We start from the raw sequence: 19,837 nt of genomic DNA, 5'->3' as shown, positions 1-19,837 counted from the left end.
ATAATTTTTTTGTAGTATTACACCACATTGTGTGTGTGTGTGTGTATTAGCACCATTTGGTATGAGATAGAGCGTTTGGACCCACAAGCGCTGCCGTGTGATGTCAGACTTAACAACCAAATAAAGCTTGGAAGAGCCAGGATATTTTTAATATCACTCTGATTGTGTTTGGCTGAAAGAAGAAAGTCATATACACCTAGCATGGCTTGAGGGTGAGTAAATCATGGGGTAATTTTCAATTTTGGGTGAACTAACCTTTTAAGAGTCTATGACTGGATCATTATTGCTGTTATTATTATGTTTCTAGCACGTTATATGTTTGGGAACAGTTCCTTTAACCCTAATTGATGGAGTGTGTAGCTTTTCATTTCTTAAACAACCATGTAGGAAGATATATCATGGCCATATTACAGGATGACAAAGCCAAGATTCTTCAGGCTCAAACTGTGAAAGAATGGATGGGAAATAAAGAATAACATTTATTTCCATCAAGAGGTGCATCAGTTTTGGTCAAGATATTGTATTGGCAATACAAGAGTCGAGCACTTTTTAAAGTCATCCCAAAGACTTTTAATGAATTTAAAAGGTTAGTTCACCCAAAAATGAAAATTCTGTCATTAATTACTCACCCTCATGTTGTTCCAAACCTGAAAGACTTTTGTTCATCTTCGGAACACAAATGAAAATCTTTTTGCTGAAATCTGGTTTAGTCCAAATTTTCTCAATTGCTTTATGTGATGTACAGATTTAATTTAGGCTTTTATTCACATATACATATTAATCAGAGAAAACAAACGAACGTGCGAGAACAAACCTCTTCCAGAAGCTCAAACGTGCTGTTTAACACACAAGAGTTAACCTCATTGGTTCTCGTATGCGTCAAGCAAACATGCTTGAGTTTTTGTTTACCACAACTGATGTGTGAGTTGATGAATGTTTACATGTGAATAAAAGCCTAAATTCAATCTGTTCATCATATAAAGAGATCATGCCTCTTCAGAAAATTTGGACTAAACCACTCAATTCATATGGATTAGCTTTATGATCTCTCTATGAACTTTTTGAAGCATCAAAGTGGTATGTAGCTGTCATGTAGCTGTCTATGGAGGGAGAGAAAGCTCTCAGATTTCACCAAAAAGATCTTAATTTGTGTTCAGAAGATGAACGAAAGTCTTACGGGTGTGAAACGACATGATGCTGAGTAAATAATGACAGAATTTTGGGTGAACTAACCCTTTAAGGTCTGGACTCAGAGGTGCCAATTCATGTGTGAAAATTATTCTTCATGCTCCCTCCCAACCATTCTTTGACAATTTGAGCCTGATGAATCTTGGCTTTGTCATCCTGTAATATGGCCATGATATGTCTTTCTACATGGTTGTTTAAGAAATTAAAACTACACACTCCATCAATTAGGGTTAAAAGAACTGTTCCCAAACATATAACGTGCTAGAAACATAATAATCACAGCAAAAATGATCCAGTCATAGACTAGTATTTGCCTATTTAAATCCAAACTTAGCCGGGCATTGTAGTTTTGACATTGAGAACATGAATAAATCAAATAAAATGTATTATTAATGCAAGAATAGTAGTTATGACTAAATATCTTATTACAATCTTAAAAAAATGGCATCCTTGCATTATATTTTTGCTTTTGCTCTAAAGTCTTGCACTGCTACAGCATCACTTTCTGTACACAGAGCAGAGCAACACTATACTTTTCTGTAATTGGCACGTCTCTTGTTTTGTGTCTGTTCATCTGCGCAAAAGAACAACACTCAGCATTTGAGTGTGTGACACATTAGCTGCATTTACATGGACGTTGATAAACTGTAATCCGACTAGTAGCACAATCAGAATAAAACAAGTCGCATGCGACCACATCAATCATAATTAATTGGCCAAACCCAATTAATTTCATTCAGATTGTAAGGAGTGGTTTAAACATTTTCTTATCCGATCAAGAGGACATGTAAACAGTTGATCGGATTGAAACCCGAAACTGGAAAGTACTGCCCATGTGCATTGACTTAGAAATGGCATAATGACGTATGACGCCTGAATGATTTTTTTGTGTTGTTGTTGTTGAATGAAGTATCATAAATGAGTTTTGTGCAGTTTTAATTTTGACAGCAAATTACTCTTCTGACTAAAATGCCTTTTTAGTTTTAGTCATATTTTAGTCATCTGAATTGTTTTCGTTATAGTTTAGTTTTAGTTGACTAAATATATTAACCTAATTATATAAAGGTTTGAACATGCAATGTTCAATACAGACACAGATTTGACTGCTCTGACATAAAACATGTCTTTATATATCTTTAAATTAAAGGTCCTCTAAGCGATGTCACGCGTTTTTAGGCCAAAACATTTTTTGTCACATACAGCAAACATCTCCTCACTATCCGCTAGCTGCCTGTCCCTTGAACACACTGTAAAAAAACATGGTCTCTGTAGTCGCCACAAGCTCCGAAAATGGCAACAAAAACAAACTGGTGCAGTCTGGACCACGAAACATAATAAACATGCTCCAGCCAATAACCGACAAGAATGATTTTAAATGCGCGTTCATGACTGTTTCAGGAAGCACGGATGGGAGGGGGAGGAGGAGGTGGAGGGAGGGTCTAGCTAGCCTCTGTTTTGTTTGACAACACTTCGAACGTCAACAGGAAGTTACTCCGCTCAGGATCGCTTAGAGAACCTTTAAATAAAGCTACATATCACAAAGAAACAAGAACATGGTCTTCTTTTTAATGAATAATATAGGCCTATGCATTCTTTATTACAACTTGCATACAACATTCTTCATTCTTTGAAGCAGACATATTTATTTGTATAAATTAAATATAGAGTAATCCCTAATAAAGCTATTCAAGTTATTCAGTCAAGAACATTTAGTGATTTTTTTTTTTTTTTTTTTCTCTTTTTTATTGTTGTTTGATTAATGTTAACAATGGACAGCAGCAGGTTATTAGACAGCTGTCACTTTAAGGCGGGATGCACGGATCCAATTCACTGATACACATCCAATATTCTCCCAACTGTTTATGTTCACTTAAGACATAACCAAATGTATTTATGTGAATACTCGCCAAAACGGACATTTTGACATAACTTTGTGTGTATTTTTCTAAGCGCAGAAAGACGTGAAAGAGAGCTCAGTTCAGTACTGAGAGGCGGCTTTCTGTGTGCGCACAGAAAACCACACTGAATAGAGCTCTCTTTTGCATCGTCCCACTTTTTCAGATTTATCCACGTCTTCTCTTTCTCTTTCTCTTTCTTTTTCTCTTTCTCTTTCTCTTTCTATTTCTCTTTCCTCTTCATTTTTGAATGTTTTTATGAGACATGAATCAAGTGTATGCCAGCTGTCCCACTGCGTCGATCAGCATGTTACAATTCAAATGACTGGATATTTTCCCAAATTGTCCCTCCCTAGACGATGCTCCCTATGCTCTTTACAACGTCGGACACTTAACGGTAATTAATATGATTAGCCTTTTAGCATGACTACATTATCAAACAGCTACACAATAATGTGTTTCTAAGTAAAGAGCATCGTCTAGTTTTTATTTGTAGCAAGTTTAGTAGTTCAGGGAAGGAGCACGCAGGAACCGGCAAACGCTCAACATACTTTAATTATAAAATAAACAAACACAAAAGAAAGTAAAAGCGGCAGCCCCTTTATGCTTCCGAGCTCCTCAGTGAGATATGAGACCAGTGCGGCGTACAGGTGCCGCTCGTCCTCCTTGCCACATTATTCGTTGACAAAAATATCAGTAGATTTTTGTCATAGTTTTTGTCATTCAAAATTGTTTTTGTTTTTTTATTTAGTTAGTGTCTCTTTTTCGTCAGTGAAAAATGTAATTGACGAAAATTATGATGATAAATTGTTCGTCAATGAAATTAACACTGCTGTTGTGTCATTCTAAAATTTTCCTTCCACTCATCGTCTTTGCAATGGAGTAGGACAGCGTTGTCCCATCAGTCCTTGCTTCGAACTCTCATCCACAGATGCCTTGCTTTGTGCGCGGGAAGGGGCGATTTTACTGCTTGATAAATATAAGCAGCACGGCACAATGACTTTATTTAAACCACTTCTTAGCATCAAAATGTTTGTGTAGTCAGACTTATATGTGATATATCCCCCCAATCTGACCTCTCCTATGCACAAAAATGAAATTCACATTCTGTAAATTATACAGGAAAAAAAGGGGCAGCGGAAACACTGTATTGTATTATATGTATTAAAACAGGTAATGAAAGTTCATGATTTATGTCGTTTCAAGTGGCAAGGCTGTAAAGCACACTTAATCCTCTGCTGCACAATGTACAGTATTGTTTCAGGAAATATCTTTGTTAATCTTTCAGAAACCTTCGTGAAACCCGAGATAATGCTGTCATTGAGAAAGACAGAGCATTGAATGCAGAAAGAGATGCCCAAGCCAAATACGATCAACTTTTGGACCAGTAAGTTCTTACACACCTGTCTGTAGCTGTCATTATTTTCTGACTGACGCTTATTGACTTTTAGAAAATCTATTGAGCAAATCCATGTGCAGGAATCCTTGTCAACTCATCATTCAGTGGAAAGAAGCATAACCGCTGAATGTGCGTGAATCATAGAATGATCGTAAATTAGTGAAACCCGGTGTTGCAATAACCTTCTTGGAATTTTGAAATCAGAATGCCAATTTTGTCATTCAAAATTAGCCCTAGGAATTGACAACTACTTTTGCTATACTAATACTTGACGTGTCCCAGTATGATATCAAAGTACACTAGTGCGCAAAAGTTTGGGGTCAGTAAGATTGCTTTTTTAAAGAAATTTAGCAAGGTTGCATTAAACTGATCAAAAATGACAGTAAAGACATGTATAATTTTACAAAGATTTCTGTGCCTTGCAAATGCTGCTGTTTTGAAATTTCTATTAAATAAAGAATCCTGAAAAAAATGTCAGTTTCCACAAAAATATTAGCTGCAAAACCTGTTTTCAACATTGCTAAAATAAGAAATGTTTCTTGAGTATCAAATCATGATGTTAGAATGGTTTCTGAATGATCATGTGACACTGAAGACTGGAGTAATGATGCTTAAAATTCAGCTTTGACATCACAGGAACATTTTAAAATGTAATAATATTTCATAGTATTTCTGTTTTTACTGTATTTTTGATCAAATAAATGCAAAAATCTTACCGACCCCATTCTTTTGAACTGCAGTATAATTAGATCATTGTTATTTCCCCTCAAAATTTTTAAAATAGTATTAACCAGTAACTTTGGTAAAATGACAAACTAAACTTTTACATTAATAAGCACACAATAGAGATGGGATGCGGCATTAACACTGCCCTAGCCTTTGCATGCACTTTAAATCTGTGAAAAGCATTTTTTTAGGCCTTTTTTTAATGTTGTTTGTTTTTTCTTGGAGTCAAACATTTCAAGCTTGACTGGATTCTTCCAAGGCCAAATCAAGCAATCTTGAGTAAACCGATGACAGACATGAGCATATTGTCACTGTAAGTAAAAGTGGGTGTAGTCATGTTTGTCATGTTAGTGCGAGGATCATGTACAATAAGTACTTTATGCGACTTCAAAAGTTGCAGGGAGACATATTTAAAGTTCTGTTACTGCCTGCAGAAAAAAAGAAAGTGTTATTCTTTGCCTGTCAGTGAAAAGTAAACAAACAAACCCAAGATTTTAAAATATGCTGATTTTTTTTGTCCTCCTGGTTATGATATAATTATTTTTGGAGCCTGCGTTCTTGAGGAGGAATTTGTTGTACAGTGAATGTTCCCACGGTTGTAGAGCCAGTGTGACAGAGGTGCTGAGCATGTCTTTGTTAAGCTTTCCATTGTGATTAAATGCAGTTGAATCCATGTGTCTACACTGTGGTGATCAGCTCCTGCACTTGAACGAAAGCAGTATCAGATTCTGGACACTGGGCTGTGGTAGACGACTGTGAACGAATCAATCATCTAAAACAAGAACATGTGGCTATTTAAGACATGACTAGAATTATAGTTAAGTAAGTAGAGGAAAAAAAGAGAGCAGTGAGTCGCCACAGCTCAGTGAAGCCTCTCTGACAGGCTAATTTAACATGTGAGCTTTGTTTTTAACGACATTGGTAAATGTCATGAGTGAGAAAACATGCTAAACTGACTGGAAGGTATATGCATTTCCTTTTTGGTACACTGCTGGTGCATGTCTGCTGCCAAAACATAGACAGTTAAAGGACAGACTTGAAAAATGACATATTTGAAATGTAGAGCCAGTGTAGACGTATCATTATACTTAAGTTTGGGATCGGTAAGGTTTTTTAATTTTTTTGAATGAAGTATTTTATGCTCACCACAGCTACATTTATTTGATCATAATACAGTGAAAACGATATAATTAATATTGTTAATAATTATCAGAAATAATAATATTACAATTTAAAAGTGCTACTTTCTATGTTAATATATTTTAAAATGTAAGTTATTCCTGTGATGGCAAAGTTGAATTTTCAGCATCATTACTCCAGTCTTTGGTGTCACATGATCCTTTAAAAATCATTCTAATATGCTGATTTTGTGCATAAGAAACATTTCTGATTGTTGTTATCAGTGTTGGGGGTAACACATTAAAAGTAACTTGAGTTACGTAATCAGATTACTTTTTCAAGTAACTAGTAAAGTAATGCAATACTTTTTCAATTTACAACAAGATATCTGTTACTTTTTCACATTTATTGACTGACAGCTCTCCTGTCCTCATGTTGAGAGAAATAAAGTGCAGAGGCGTTGTGTGCGCTGTGTAAACATGATGGTTATTGTAGTTCTAGACTAAATGTGAACATGCGTTTATTCATCTTACTTGCACAGAAACATTCAGTGTTCCTCAAAATGAATAAAAACAGTGAAATGCAATCTCAGAATTTTATGCAAACATATTATAATTAAATATATTAAATTACACAAATATACTTTATGTATTTAATCTCACTTTATTAACCAATGTCTTTGCTGCTGACCTTCAATGATCAAATTCACCGATACTAATAAGCAAAAATTACTTTATATTAGATTTAGAATTAAGAGCATTAAACTTTCTTCTCCTGTATCCTATTCTTCTTTAATCCAGAACGGCAGCACAGCTGAAAGGTTTGTGTGAGCGGCGCCCTCTACTGTACAGGTGTAAATATGCATTTCCTTCAGCCTGAGGCTTATTCGTTTCACTTTTGGTGTGAACGGGCCTTACCATTTGCAAAAAATATTACTTTACAAAAGTAATGTAACACATTACTTTTCATAAAAAGTAACTAAAAGTAACTAAGTAACACAGTTAGTTACTTTTTTAGGGAGTAACACAATATTGTAATGCATTACTTTTCAAAGTAACTTTCCCCAACACTGGTTATTACAGTTGAAAATGGTTGTGCTGCTTAATATTTGTGTGGAAATCATTTTGATATTTTTTCAGGATTATTCAATAGAAAGTTTAAAAAATGGCATTTATTTGAAATAGAATGTTTTTTTTTAACAATGTAAAAGTCTTTTACATGTAAATGTATTACTTTTGATACATGGATTTATAAATTGCTATTGATAAATTTCTGTATAAATGCAGTAATTTCTGTCAAACCCAAAATAAATAAATAAATAAATATAATAAATAAATAAATAAATAAAATAAAATAAAGTGGTTAAAAAAGTGGTTCGATATTATTTATTATATTGTGTTTTTGCCATAAAAAATAGCCATAAAGATGGAATAGTGTTAAATCACAGACAAACAACATTTATATTCCGATTTAATGCTAGACAGACAGTACAATGCACATAAAATTGCTAAATTTAAATGAACGCTTGCTTTACACATATGAAAATTCACAAAAATATTTGAAAATGGGCTTGGTGGGCACAGTTTGTCCAAATGACAAAATATCTTGCGATTATTTAAATGATTTTCTTTTTTTGCCACCCTTTCTTTTTTTTCTCTTTTGTTGTTATCTGTATTTTCTATTTTGTTATCTCTACATTTTTAAGATGGATCCGTTTTTTTTTTTTTTTTTTTTTTTCCCTCGTTTTTGTTTTTTTATGACTTGTTTGATAGGGGTGTCTAGAAGTGCAAGTTGTTGCCCCTCCCCTTTCTCCTGAGTGGTCAGCCCTTATTTGCCCATGCGAGAAGCTTACAGTGTCACTGAGCTCCAGGCACATGCCTTGCATACCAGCAGATACTCTGCACACAGTTGTTGGGCATACCCCACGTTTTTCAGCCCCGGGGAACGGATTGCTCGCATTCACAGAGAAGCTCGATTAAGGGCAAAAATGACAGATGCTCCTTTACCCTGCTCTTGAGAGGTCAAGTCTATGGTCTGTGAACATGTTGTCCAGTGACTCTATTTTGGGCTGACAAATTGAAGTGGGGGAAGGGAGAATAGAAATGAGTGTTGCATTGCATTGTGTCATGCTGAGAAAAAGGATGAAGCAGAACGATTTTTTTTTTTTTTTTGCAATTATGTAGCCTGGGTGCCAGCCCGAACCCCGCCGACAACATTTTTTGGATGGGAAGTTCGGTCTGGACTCGATCCATTGTGGAGTAATTATGCTCGGCTCCCAGAAGGCCGAGCCAATGAAATTGCCAGGGCGGGCTTTAATCGATGATGGACAGGCTATCTGCGGTTACGTAACCACCCACGTCATCAAAGAGCACTTGGGTTGAATTGGTTTTCACCAACGATGACTGCAGCTGGAGAAGTAAGATGTTTAGATTCCGCTATCATGTCTGTAATAAAAGAAATCGACAGCGCATTCATTTTAAAAGACGAACAAAGAACCGCAATCAAGGCATTTGTCGATGGGAAAGATATGTTTGCCGTCCTTCCAACGGGATTCGGCAAAAGTTTAAGTACAAGTTCAACATACGTCACTTACTGCGTTGCTCTGATTGGTTGTAGGTCTATCCAATTGAGTGCAGAGTTTTTTTTTTTACTGGTTCGGTTAAGACACGCCCCATAATTCAAGTGCAATGGAGCAGTATCAGACTCACATTCTGCCTAGAATATGAGTATGACGAAGTCAGGCTAGCAATTATGTCAAATGGGACTGTAGTATGACTCCAGTGGAGGTATCCACTCCAATGCCTATATAGTAAAGTAAATTGCACAATCATAAATATATGAATAAGACAACCACTCCTTACAACATAGTGTTCCGACAGCCTCCTCACCCTTCCTTTTTCCCCTGAATTTATGTAAATAAACAACCCTAATATACTTTAATCCAATAAATAGCTTAACAATATCCAGCCTTGCTCCATAATATATGATAGGAGTGGTCCAATTACGCACAATTTGTCACAATTACTTCTATAGGTGTTGGTCACCACAATGATGAAATTTCCTTTGTATTCTACACAAAACTGCCTGCTTTGACTGAATGGCAACGCACAAACAAAAGAAAAATCTTGACCTGCCAGTTTGGCCCCTCCATAGGTGTGGTTATGGTTTCAACCAAAACCCCCTGGAGCACTCTGACATTCAGTAAAAATGGTTTAATCCTTCAGAGACCTGGCTGTAAATGTCGGAGGATGCAAACAGATACTTAATCTGTTTGGGCATGTTGAGATTTGGGGTTTCTTTCTGATTTCTGTGACTATCTGCGCTAGGAAATACACTTAGGACGTCAGAGGCAATAACATCTAAGCTTGGCATCACCCTAATTTAGCAATTGCTTAGCTTAGCCAAAGGTGAGCTACGGCAGAATTTATACATATTTCATGTTTTTTCCTCTCATTTTGTTTAAAACTCGATTTGAGTCACAGTAAAGACTATTTCAAATAAATGCATTTTTTTAAACTTTCTATTCATCAAAGAATGAATGAAAAAGGTATCGCGTTTCCACATAAATATGGAGCACAACTGCTTTCAACACTGATAATAATATGTTTCTTGAGCAGAAAATCAGCATATTATGATGTGATCATGTGATTATGATCATGTGACATTGAAGACTGGAGTAATGATGCTGAAAATTCAGCTTTGCCAACACAGGAATAAATTACATTTTAAAATATATTAAAATATAAAGTAGATAAAGTATAAAATTTTAATATTTCACAAAAAAAAAAAGACTGACCTACAATTGTTTGAAGTTGATTGAATCAATTTTGAGAAAAATCTAGTTAAAATTTTCAAAATCACCTAGCTACTGTACCTTAAAATCTGTGGTAATAACGCCAAATTTGGCACAAATCCATATCTATAGGAAAAATATGTTATTTTTTTTTTCTCCATGATACCTCAATTGTTGGATTTCATTAATGAAACAGACAGCCTATATATTAAGACCTACTGTACCACATGGATCTAATTCTGATTTTACATATCAGATGTTTTCCCCCAACGTTTTAACCAAACGTTCACTTAAGACATAACAGATAATGCTTTTGTGAATACTCGCCAAAACAGATATTTTGAAATACTTTACTTCTGTGTATATGTGTATATCGGGATTGCACGCTGTCTGAGGTGTCTCTGTGCATGCGCTTCGGATCTGTCAGTCAGCGTGAGTAAGATCGTTTTGTTTACATCAGCATGAGTTTGAAAATCACATTTCATTGGTTTAGACTCAAGCCATCGAGAATTCGCTATGAATATTCACAAAGTTGTAATGCTGCGCTTTACAACGATACCAAACTTGTGCTGAGGGAAGCACCAGTCATCTATCATGGTCAAAGGAAAGGTACTCCTCTCAGAAAATGTACAAATAAAGATACTTTTAGATGTTTAATTGCTATTTGGAGCATTGTGATAGCTAGACGAGGGCTTAATGAACTCATTTTTGTGAAAACCGCAATTTCGTCCAAAATTGACATTTTTCACTTGTTTTGCCTGTAGCTCGAAATTAGCCTGTGCGACTCATTTTGCCAGCACGGGTCACATATGTGTCATTTTGATTTCAAAATAACTTTGCATGGGATAATTTAGCAGAATTGTTGCTCTATCTGTTTTCACTGATGTGTAGAAAGAGTGAATGCAGATGTCCTTATATCCTGTCTTTGTGCTTGTGTCCAGGTTCAGGCAGCTGCAGCTGGGCTCAGACAGCAGGGTGGCAGAACTGCTTAACCAGGTGAAGCTGAAAAAGTTTGAGTTGGAGCGTTCCCAGATGGTCCAGGAGGAAACAGCCAGGACCCTCAGCCTTTGTCAAATTGAGTGTGAGAAACACCAGAAAAAACTGGAGGCAAGGCTCTGTAAAATAAATAAATGTTTCATTTTGATTAAATCTGGATGGCAAAAATGCCATGCACATAAAAACTTGAACAAATGATTTCTTTTAGCCTCACTGCAAGTCAAAACCTGTTAATTGCTTAGTAGTTCAAGCGGTTAACTCCTTAAAGGAATATTTTAACATTCTGTCATCATTACAACACCTTCATGTCATTTACAACCCGCATGACTTTCATTTTTCCAGGAACACGAAAAGAGAATTTACTGACTGAAGTAAATGGGATCTGGGCTGTCAAGCTCCAAAATGACAGAAAAGCTGTATTAAAAGTATCATATATGTACCATAAAAGAGGTCCATATGACTGATGTCCAATTCTCCCAACTCTTCTTAAAGGTGCTAAAGAGGATGTTTTGTTTTATACAATTTTGCAATATTACTTGAAACTGTCTTTACTAACTGATAAAAGACTATGGTAACACTTTACTTGAAGGGGTGTGCATAAGACTGACATGACACCTTCATAATCATGACATGACACATGTCATGAATATGAAGGAGGTTTAATGCATGTTTATGACAACTGTCATTAAGTGTCATTCACTCAATTATGTAATTTTTAATGCAAAGATGACATTGTTTGAGATGTCCGAGTTATGACAACTTGACATAAACCAACACATCATAACCTGTCAGTGTCTTTGTCATGACAACTTGACATCATTTAGCTTAATGGGTTAACATTACATTAAACTGTCATGTCGTTGGTTTTAACATTGGCTGTCATGAGGCCATTATAATAGTGTCATTAATATGTATCTTGAGCTCAAGTACAGTGGCAAAAATTGAACTTGTCATTAAAATGTCATTAAGTGACAATACTCTGACAAATAATTTTATAACAGCGTCATGACTATTTTTCATTTCATGTTGTTGTTTTTTTTATAAGTTTCCTCCAACAGAAGGTCAGATAATAGACAATTTCAAATTTCGTAAAAAAGATGACAGTTATAAAATAATGGTAACACTTTATTTTAGGGTCTTTTAACTAGTTGCTTATTACTATTAGCATTCATATGGCTAAAATATTGACTATTTATTAATAATTATTAAGCACATATCAATGCCTTATTCTGCATGATCTTATTCTACATTCTTAATCCTACCCAATACCTAAACCTAACAATTAACTATAATAAGCAGTAAATTAAGAGTTTATTGAGGGAAATGTCATATCGTTTATATATGTGTTCCCTATACTGAAATGTTACCAAAATAATGTAATGTAATGTTAACCCATAAAGCTAAGTAGTTTTTTTTAAGTTTGATAATTAATCTGCTATGTCATGTTTATGACAGGTTATGATGTTTTGCTAATGTCAAGTTGTCATGACAAAGACACTGACAGGTTATGATGTGTTGGTTTATGTCAAGTTGTCGTAACAAAGAAATCTCAAACAATGTCATCTTTGCATTAAAAATGACATAATTGAGTGAATGACACTCAATGACAGTTGTCATAAACATGCATAAAACCTCCTTCATATTCATGACACGTGTCATGTCAAGATTATGAAGGTGTCATATCAGTCTTATGCACACCCCATCAAGTAAAGTGTTACCAAGACTATTTATTAGGTGCACTGAAAGGAATAATATTAATATACATCATCTGTGTACGAGGTAGGGCCTTAAAAACATCAGCCAATCGTTTACGCGATCATCGCATAAACGATTGGCCCTCTGGCTTGTCAATCACTGCCGTGACGTTCCTTGTGAGAGACGTGCGCGGATTGGCCCTCTGGCTTGTCAATCACTGCCGTGATGTTCCTTGTGAGAGACGTGCGCGGCTGCGCGCTCCAGTAACTTTCCACACTCCACAGGCGCCGCATGCAGTGTTTTTGTCCGGAGACAGGAATAACAACTGCAGATTATGAGTTACCTGCGGTGAGTCCAACATAATGAATCCACTAACACGACACAGCGAATGCCGGTGGTAAACACTCGTGTTCCAATACTCGTGCACGAGTTTTGGGAGGCGTTCCCTCAAAATGAACTGTGAAGGAGGGGGGTTGTTCTTACGCATGCGCTCATTTCAAAAACTCAGTAACAGTCTTTGGATTCTCAGTCAACGAAAAAATCCTCTCTATCACCTTTAAGCTATACAACTATTTATTAGTATCAGTCAGTGTTGGATATATAATTATCAAAATAATTTTTAACATAAAACTTTAACAAAAAATTACAAATATTTAAAGGCTAGCAATAGTAAGCAAGAATGGAAAGCATTAGATCCCACCCCCTTTCTTTTAAAGTGCTCTCCAAAGTCATGCCTCCAAAACACATGAACACACACAGCCAGAGCAGAGTCTGCAAAGCGTCACAAGAGATTAATTACCTAATGTTTCAAAGCACATAACATTACAATAATAACAAATGTTAACTACAAGTCGGACTTGTACCACCTGACTGCTGCAAATTAATTTGGACCGAATGCAAACTTTTTTTTTGGTCCTGAGACTTCCACAGAAGATAATAAGTAATTTTTTTTAATATTTAGACCACTTCTGTTATTGATTGCTATCAGGATATGAAGATAGTTTCAACCAGTATAATACATTTTATAAAAAAAAAAAAAAAATCATCCACTTACTTAGGGTTGCACAACAATTAATCGCGATTAATCGTTTGCAAAATAAAAGTCTGTGTTTACGTAATATATGTGTGTGTTCTGTGTATATTAATTATGTATATATAAATACATGCACATACATTGATATATTTAAGAAAAAAAATTATATTTATATATAAAATATTTATATTTATATGTAATCTAAAATATATATAAATATGTATATTTATTTATACATGTATATATTTTTTTAATTTATACATGTATATGCATGTATATATATATATATATATATATATATATATATATATATATATATATATATATATATATATATATATATATATAAAATTAATATACATAGAACACACACATATATTACATTAACACAGACTTTTATTTTGCAAACGATTAATCGCGATTAATCGTTGTGCAGCCCTACACTTACTCACTCATAATTATTCTTTAAAAACATTCATAATTTAATAACCCTGTAAAATATAATCTTTATAGTATTTGAATCTCAACATGAATATCCATATTTTATACTGTACGTTTATAATGGAAATATAAGAGATATTGTTTTTTAATTTTTTGGGGCATTTTTTTACCTTTATTCTGACAATGTAGCTGGAGAGAGGACAGGAAGCGGAGTGTTACATGGCATTTTATAGCATTACATAAAAAATAATTATCAGCTTATATCATATGAGGAACAGACTGACATTTATGTTAAGCCCAGTAGTGGCTCCTGGCCATAAATTTAGGTAGGGCAGATTCTGGGTTTTAGCGCTAGTTTATAATAAACATTTTGTTAGCTTTATATTCTAATCGCTGAACACATCAGACACTTTTGGCAGAATTCTGATGTTCTTACATTATTACCCTGAGGGTGGCGCTCTAATGATGATTGGCAGACTTTAGTATAGTATGCCATCTTAGAATTGCCTTTATGCAGTAGACCTATTTATTGCGTCCGAATGTTGTTTTAGAATATTGCAAGTTATGTAGGAATTCCAGTGAGGAAAAAAGTCACATCTATTCTTAGAACAAACATAAAACACACACAACAGAACTATTGTATATAAAAGCTATTCACATGAGCACATTTAAACTAAAGGGTTTATACTCATTAATTTGATACGCTACTCCACACAGGATCACAGACATGCCAACTAGTTACTGACCTGATTCAGACACACATCTGAAGCGGACTGATGTCGTCAGATACCGTGTTTACCTAATGTAAAAAATAAGTGGGGCAGGAAGAAATCTGCCCCAATGCCTCTCTATGAGAGAGCGCTGCAGTTCCATTTTTCACCACAGATTTACATGTATGTGGGACGCTGTAGAGCTGGGGAAGGCTCCGTGACCAGCTGCCCCACTTCACAATATCATGAATACATGCCTGCCGAATCCATGCGCTATATTTTAATATATCCTGCTCACTTTAAGACTTAAAATAGTCTAGACAATCCAAAAAATATTTGTTGCAGAATGTTGAAAACATTTATAATATATTATTAAGTCATTATATATAGAAGTCTATGTTTGAATGAACAATCTGGTGCCCATACAGACGAGCCGTGGCTGGTTAAGCCATTAACAAGTCATATGGACTACTTTAATGGTGCATTTTTGTCATTTTAAAGCTCAGCATTGTGAATCCCAATTCAAAGGCCAGTCCGTTTTTCAACATTTCTCCTTACTTGTCCCACAGTGAGAAAATAGTATTAAGTATTTGATTTGTTCCAATGTCATATATTGAATACATAATTCTTGTAATGAGCTCCATACTGACTCTTAACTCATTCAGACACCAGACCAGGGTTGAACCTATACCGGCCTCATAAAATAGGGATTGTACATATTTGTCAGCATCATAAAGCCTATTTGAACATGATATGACACCACCCTTGTTACTCAAGTTCTGTCGTTATATCTTTGTCCTTCTCTTCATCTGTTGATGCAGGTTCTAACAAAAGAGTTTTACGGGCTTCAGACATCATCAGACAAACGCATCACCGAACTGCAAGCCCAGAATTCTGAACAACAAGCACGACTGGAGACATACGAGCGATTGGAAAAGGAGCTGGACGATGTTACCATGCAGGCTGCAGAGAGTAAGAAAGGATACTGATTCAGTCATTGCAAATGAAGACCAAAGATAACATAAGACCAGCACATTAGCAAAGGTTGCACATGGAAATTAAATGGTCTGTGAGGCCAAATTTTCCTTAAATTCTGACATGAGGGTCTTATTTCTGCATATATGATTCTGTAAAGTCGTCAAAGGTGGTAAAATTTGTGCTGATGAAGATTCTGCTTTATGAATACCCATGAAACAGTTCTGCTACAAAAACACATGTAAGCAATGTTGTAATAGTTTAAAAATCTAAAGAATGTTAAATACACTGCATGTCTGTTTTTCCACTGCTTATTGCATGTTCAAAATGCCATACTACATCAGACCTTATTATGGTTTGAAAAAATGGCCTTAGGGCCTTGTCCTTAAACAACCCTCTTCTAAACGTCAGTGAATATGCTGACACTGAGCTGAGGTGATGCAAAAGGCTGGCCTAGCCAGGTTTTAAAATCCCTCAGGTTAACAACAGGTTTTTAATTCCAACAAGTTAACAACAGGTTTTTAACATCATCAAATCTGCATAGATCAAACATTAAAAAGAATGCCTAGTGATCAAGTTGATACCGAATACAGTTCCTTATCACAGTTGTCAATTTAAACTTGGTTTTATTTATTTATTTTTAATTGTCCGTAACTGTAGTTTATGGGTCAATGGCATTTTTTGTCTGGATTTCTTAATTGGCGCAATGGCGGTTTAGTTCAAAACAGCATTTTTGACGCAGGAGCACATTGAGACTACCAATGGCGGCTGGTGTTTTTTTAAAATAGAGGCAGCAGGCTAAATTGTTGAGGTCTGAGGATCCTATCCCAAAGATTTTTGATTGTTTGTTTGTTTGTTTTTGCTTACCTGCTTTAATTAAAATAAAAAATAAAGAAAATTACATTACACATATACAAGAAGACAATGTAAATATAATTTCACTCACTTATTACCTGAAGGAAAAAACTCCCATCCTGCTGTCTATTTAAATGTCCTTTTAAAAAGGGCACGTTTGGCCGTTTAGTGAAGATGATTGATGTAGCCTAGCTTAGGTGTGTGGGGTCTTCATTTATTTTTAATTTGTAATTGCTGCTTGAATGACAGCTTTGTAAATTTAATGGTGATTAAATATTCTCTACCCTCCATAATTAGCATAGTTGCTAGATTATCAGAGGGAGCAGTTCAAACTATCATCACGCAAATTACATCTTTACGATGACTGGTTCAAAATGATGATTGGAGGCTAGATTCTTTTTCTCGACACGCTAACTGCGGAAAGTCAAATACTTGATGGTGATTGGCTAGTTTTTTTTTTTTTTTTACCAATGAAGGCAAAAGCCTCTAGCTATGGATTTGCCCCCCTCTCGCTTTCTCTCTTTCAGACTCGCTTTAGCACAGTTTTACAAACAGTTGTATTACATCGGCAGATTCGACATGTTCACGGGATAGAGCAGCGATAGTTCCAACAATAGAATCAATTAAGTTTAACTTTGATATATAGGCCATAATGTAAAAAGAACATCATGGTCTTAATCATAATGAAGAATAAAAGTAAGTAGATTGGAATAGAAATTTATTATTATTATTATTATTAGGGGCTAAGCCCCTATTGCAGCTGTTAGTAAATCTTTATTATCCTTCCCCATTCGTAGTCAATGGCAGCCCTATGAACGGAAAATAGGAAAATTATGAAAGTTGGCACACTTGTAGTGATGATAATGAATAGTAATCTGACCAACTTTGGGGTCTCTAAGACCAACCTAATGTTCCAGAGATATTAGGGTTTTTTTTTTGTTTGTTTGTTTTTTTGCGAAAACACATAACTTTCAGAAACATTGTCCAAATTTTGTTTTCTCTGTGTGATTACATTCCTTGGCTGATTCGGATGATACTGTATGTCATTTTTCATTTCCTATCATTTTGTATGTCTGCCATTTTGAAGCAAATGAAGAACAGTTTTTTCGCGGCTTCTACAAATTTAGTCCAATTTTGTTTAAAATCTGATCAGATGATTCAATTAAATTCACAATTATTTTTATATCACTTTTCACAATACATATCGTTTCAAAGCAGCTTTACAGAGAATGTCAACATTACAATTTAGAGAATGCATTTAGCTAATAATGTAATAATTTAGGCAATTAATTTACAATCATTTTTAGCAATTTAATTGAAGGTAGAAGCAATGAGCTCCTGGAAAGATTAATTACATATTAACAATAATTAGGATATATAGAAATTTGGGAATGTGCATGTTGATCCAGATGTTGCATCTTCTGAAGTCCTTGCAGGAGTTGGCGCTGTCGTCTTCAAAGGTGTTGGTCATCTGAGGTGTTCTTAAAAGGCTGGATCCAAACTGAAGCATTCAGATGATCTTTGAACTGAGCCGCACAGAAATGACTGAACTAATTTTTGATATTCGCTACCATTCCTGAGAAATACCTCTCTGAATTTGATGTGCCTGTGTTTGTTGTCTTATGCTAGTTAGATTAGAATGCTAATTGTTTAACATGCTACCAGTTGCCATTCTTTCTAATGTCGCTCTTCAGCTATCGGATTAATCATAAGCTACATTAGCAGTTAAGTTAGCTTAGCATGCTAATCGGTTAAAATGCTAAGTAATGCTTTTGTATACTCGTTCTTGCCTTGGAAACTGCTCAGCAGCCTGTTGAACATGCGTCAACTAGTGCCGTACTGTGAAGCAACAAGCACCTGTAGCAAATTAGCTCAAAATAAATATGAATAATTAATCATAACTAGTTATAATTAATTATTAATATTTTAATCAGTTAATAAAATTAACTTAATGTAATAAAATTAATATTACAATCAATTAACCTGTTGTTCAATGAACACACAGTGTTAATTGTTTATTAATTCTAAGAAATGTTCATTTCCAGGTTATGGGAAATAACAATCTTATTCTACTAAAAGCCTGTAGTCAGGACCGACATGAATAGGGACTCCCGTATATGAGCGCAAAACATGGACAACCTTACGTGTGACATGAACAAGACTTTATTAACTAGACTAAACACTTAAACTACTCTAACATTCACACACATACATGCATACAGTTTACCAAGAGAGAGAGGGCTAAAGCAGAGTACAGGAAGCAAGAGGTTACAGCATGGTTGTACATTTCAGCAGATCAACAGCCTTGAGCAAACCATCAGTTTAGTTTTAACAGGCCCTTCTTTCAAAGGGGTAAGGATACTCAATGTATCTGATAATGAGACTAAGTTTGATACTTGCATGTCTCTCCAAGTTGAATTCTAACTTCTAACTTCTTAAAGCGTCATCTTGACGTCAGCATTTGTCAGTAAAAGAAAAGAAGAGGAGGACGCGCAGGAAGAGCAGGGGTTCCTTGTGATCAGTGAATATAAGGGGTGAAGATGTCACACCCTCTTGAGGTGTCTGAGCCAATAAGGAGTTCCCTTTTCAGAGGGAAGTTTTACGAGTCTTTGTTCTGTAGCAAGATATTAGCATAAGACACTGGATTGGATGAATGAGAGAATAACCTTCTAGCTTCCTATAATTCTAACATGTCACAGAGTTAGTAACATGTAACATAAATTACCAAATAGGAAATTAAAGTTGGAGTCCGTAGATACCAAACATGCTGCCCATGTGATCTCAGTTAACTATACATTTGCAACTATGGAACATTAATACCAAAATAGTTCAAAAGAGAGAATTAATACATAGAATAAAGCCTATAAAAGGAAAGTCATGAGATGGGAAAATTGGATACATGCTTATACATTTCCCAAGTGGTTATATAGAGAATACATAGGATTAAGAGAGTTTATTTGTCCTTCTCAGGAAGAATGAGTCACTAGTCTCTCCAGAATTCTTCTGGATCAT

At 35.2% G+C, this 19,837-nt stretch overlaps 1 protein-coding gene across 2 annotated transcripts in view; it reads left to right on the top strand.

Annotated features, from left to right (window-relative positions):
- pibf1 (progesterone immunomodulatory binding factor 1) overlaps positions 1-19,837 on the top strand; it is a 56,624-nt gene that overhangs the window by 8,698 nt on the left and 28,089 nt on the right. For both annotated transcript variants that reach the window (XM_048196994.1, XM_048196992.1), the window contains 3 exons: positions 4,372-4,470; positions 11,062-11,227; positions 15,817-15,967. In XM_048196994.1, the coding sequence (XP_048052951.1) occupies positions 4,372-4,470; positions 11,062-11,227; positions 15,817-15,967 (416 nt within the window). The remainder of the gene's footprint in view (positions 1-4,371; positions 4,471-11,061; positions 11,228-15,816; positions 15,968-19,837) is intronic.

Source organism: Megalobrama amblycephala, linkage group LG7 (genome assembly GCF_018812025.1).
Source record: "Megalobrama amblycephala isolate DHTTF-2021 linkage group LG7, ASM1881202v1, whole genome shotgun sequence".
In the NCBI taxonomy this organism is placed as follows: domain Eukaryota; kingdom Metazoa; phylum Chordata; class Actinopteri; order Cypriniformes; family Xenocyprididae; genus Megalobrama; species Megalobrama amblycephala.
The sequence above is the reverse complement of the archived record's forward strand: the minus strand, read 5'-3'. Positions and strand labels throughout refer to the sequence as shown.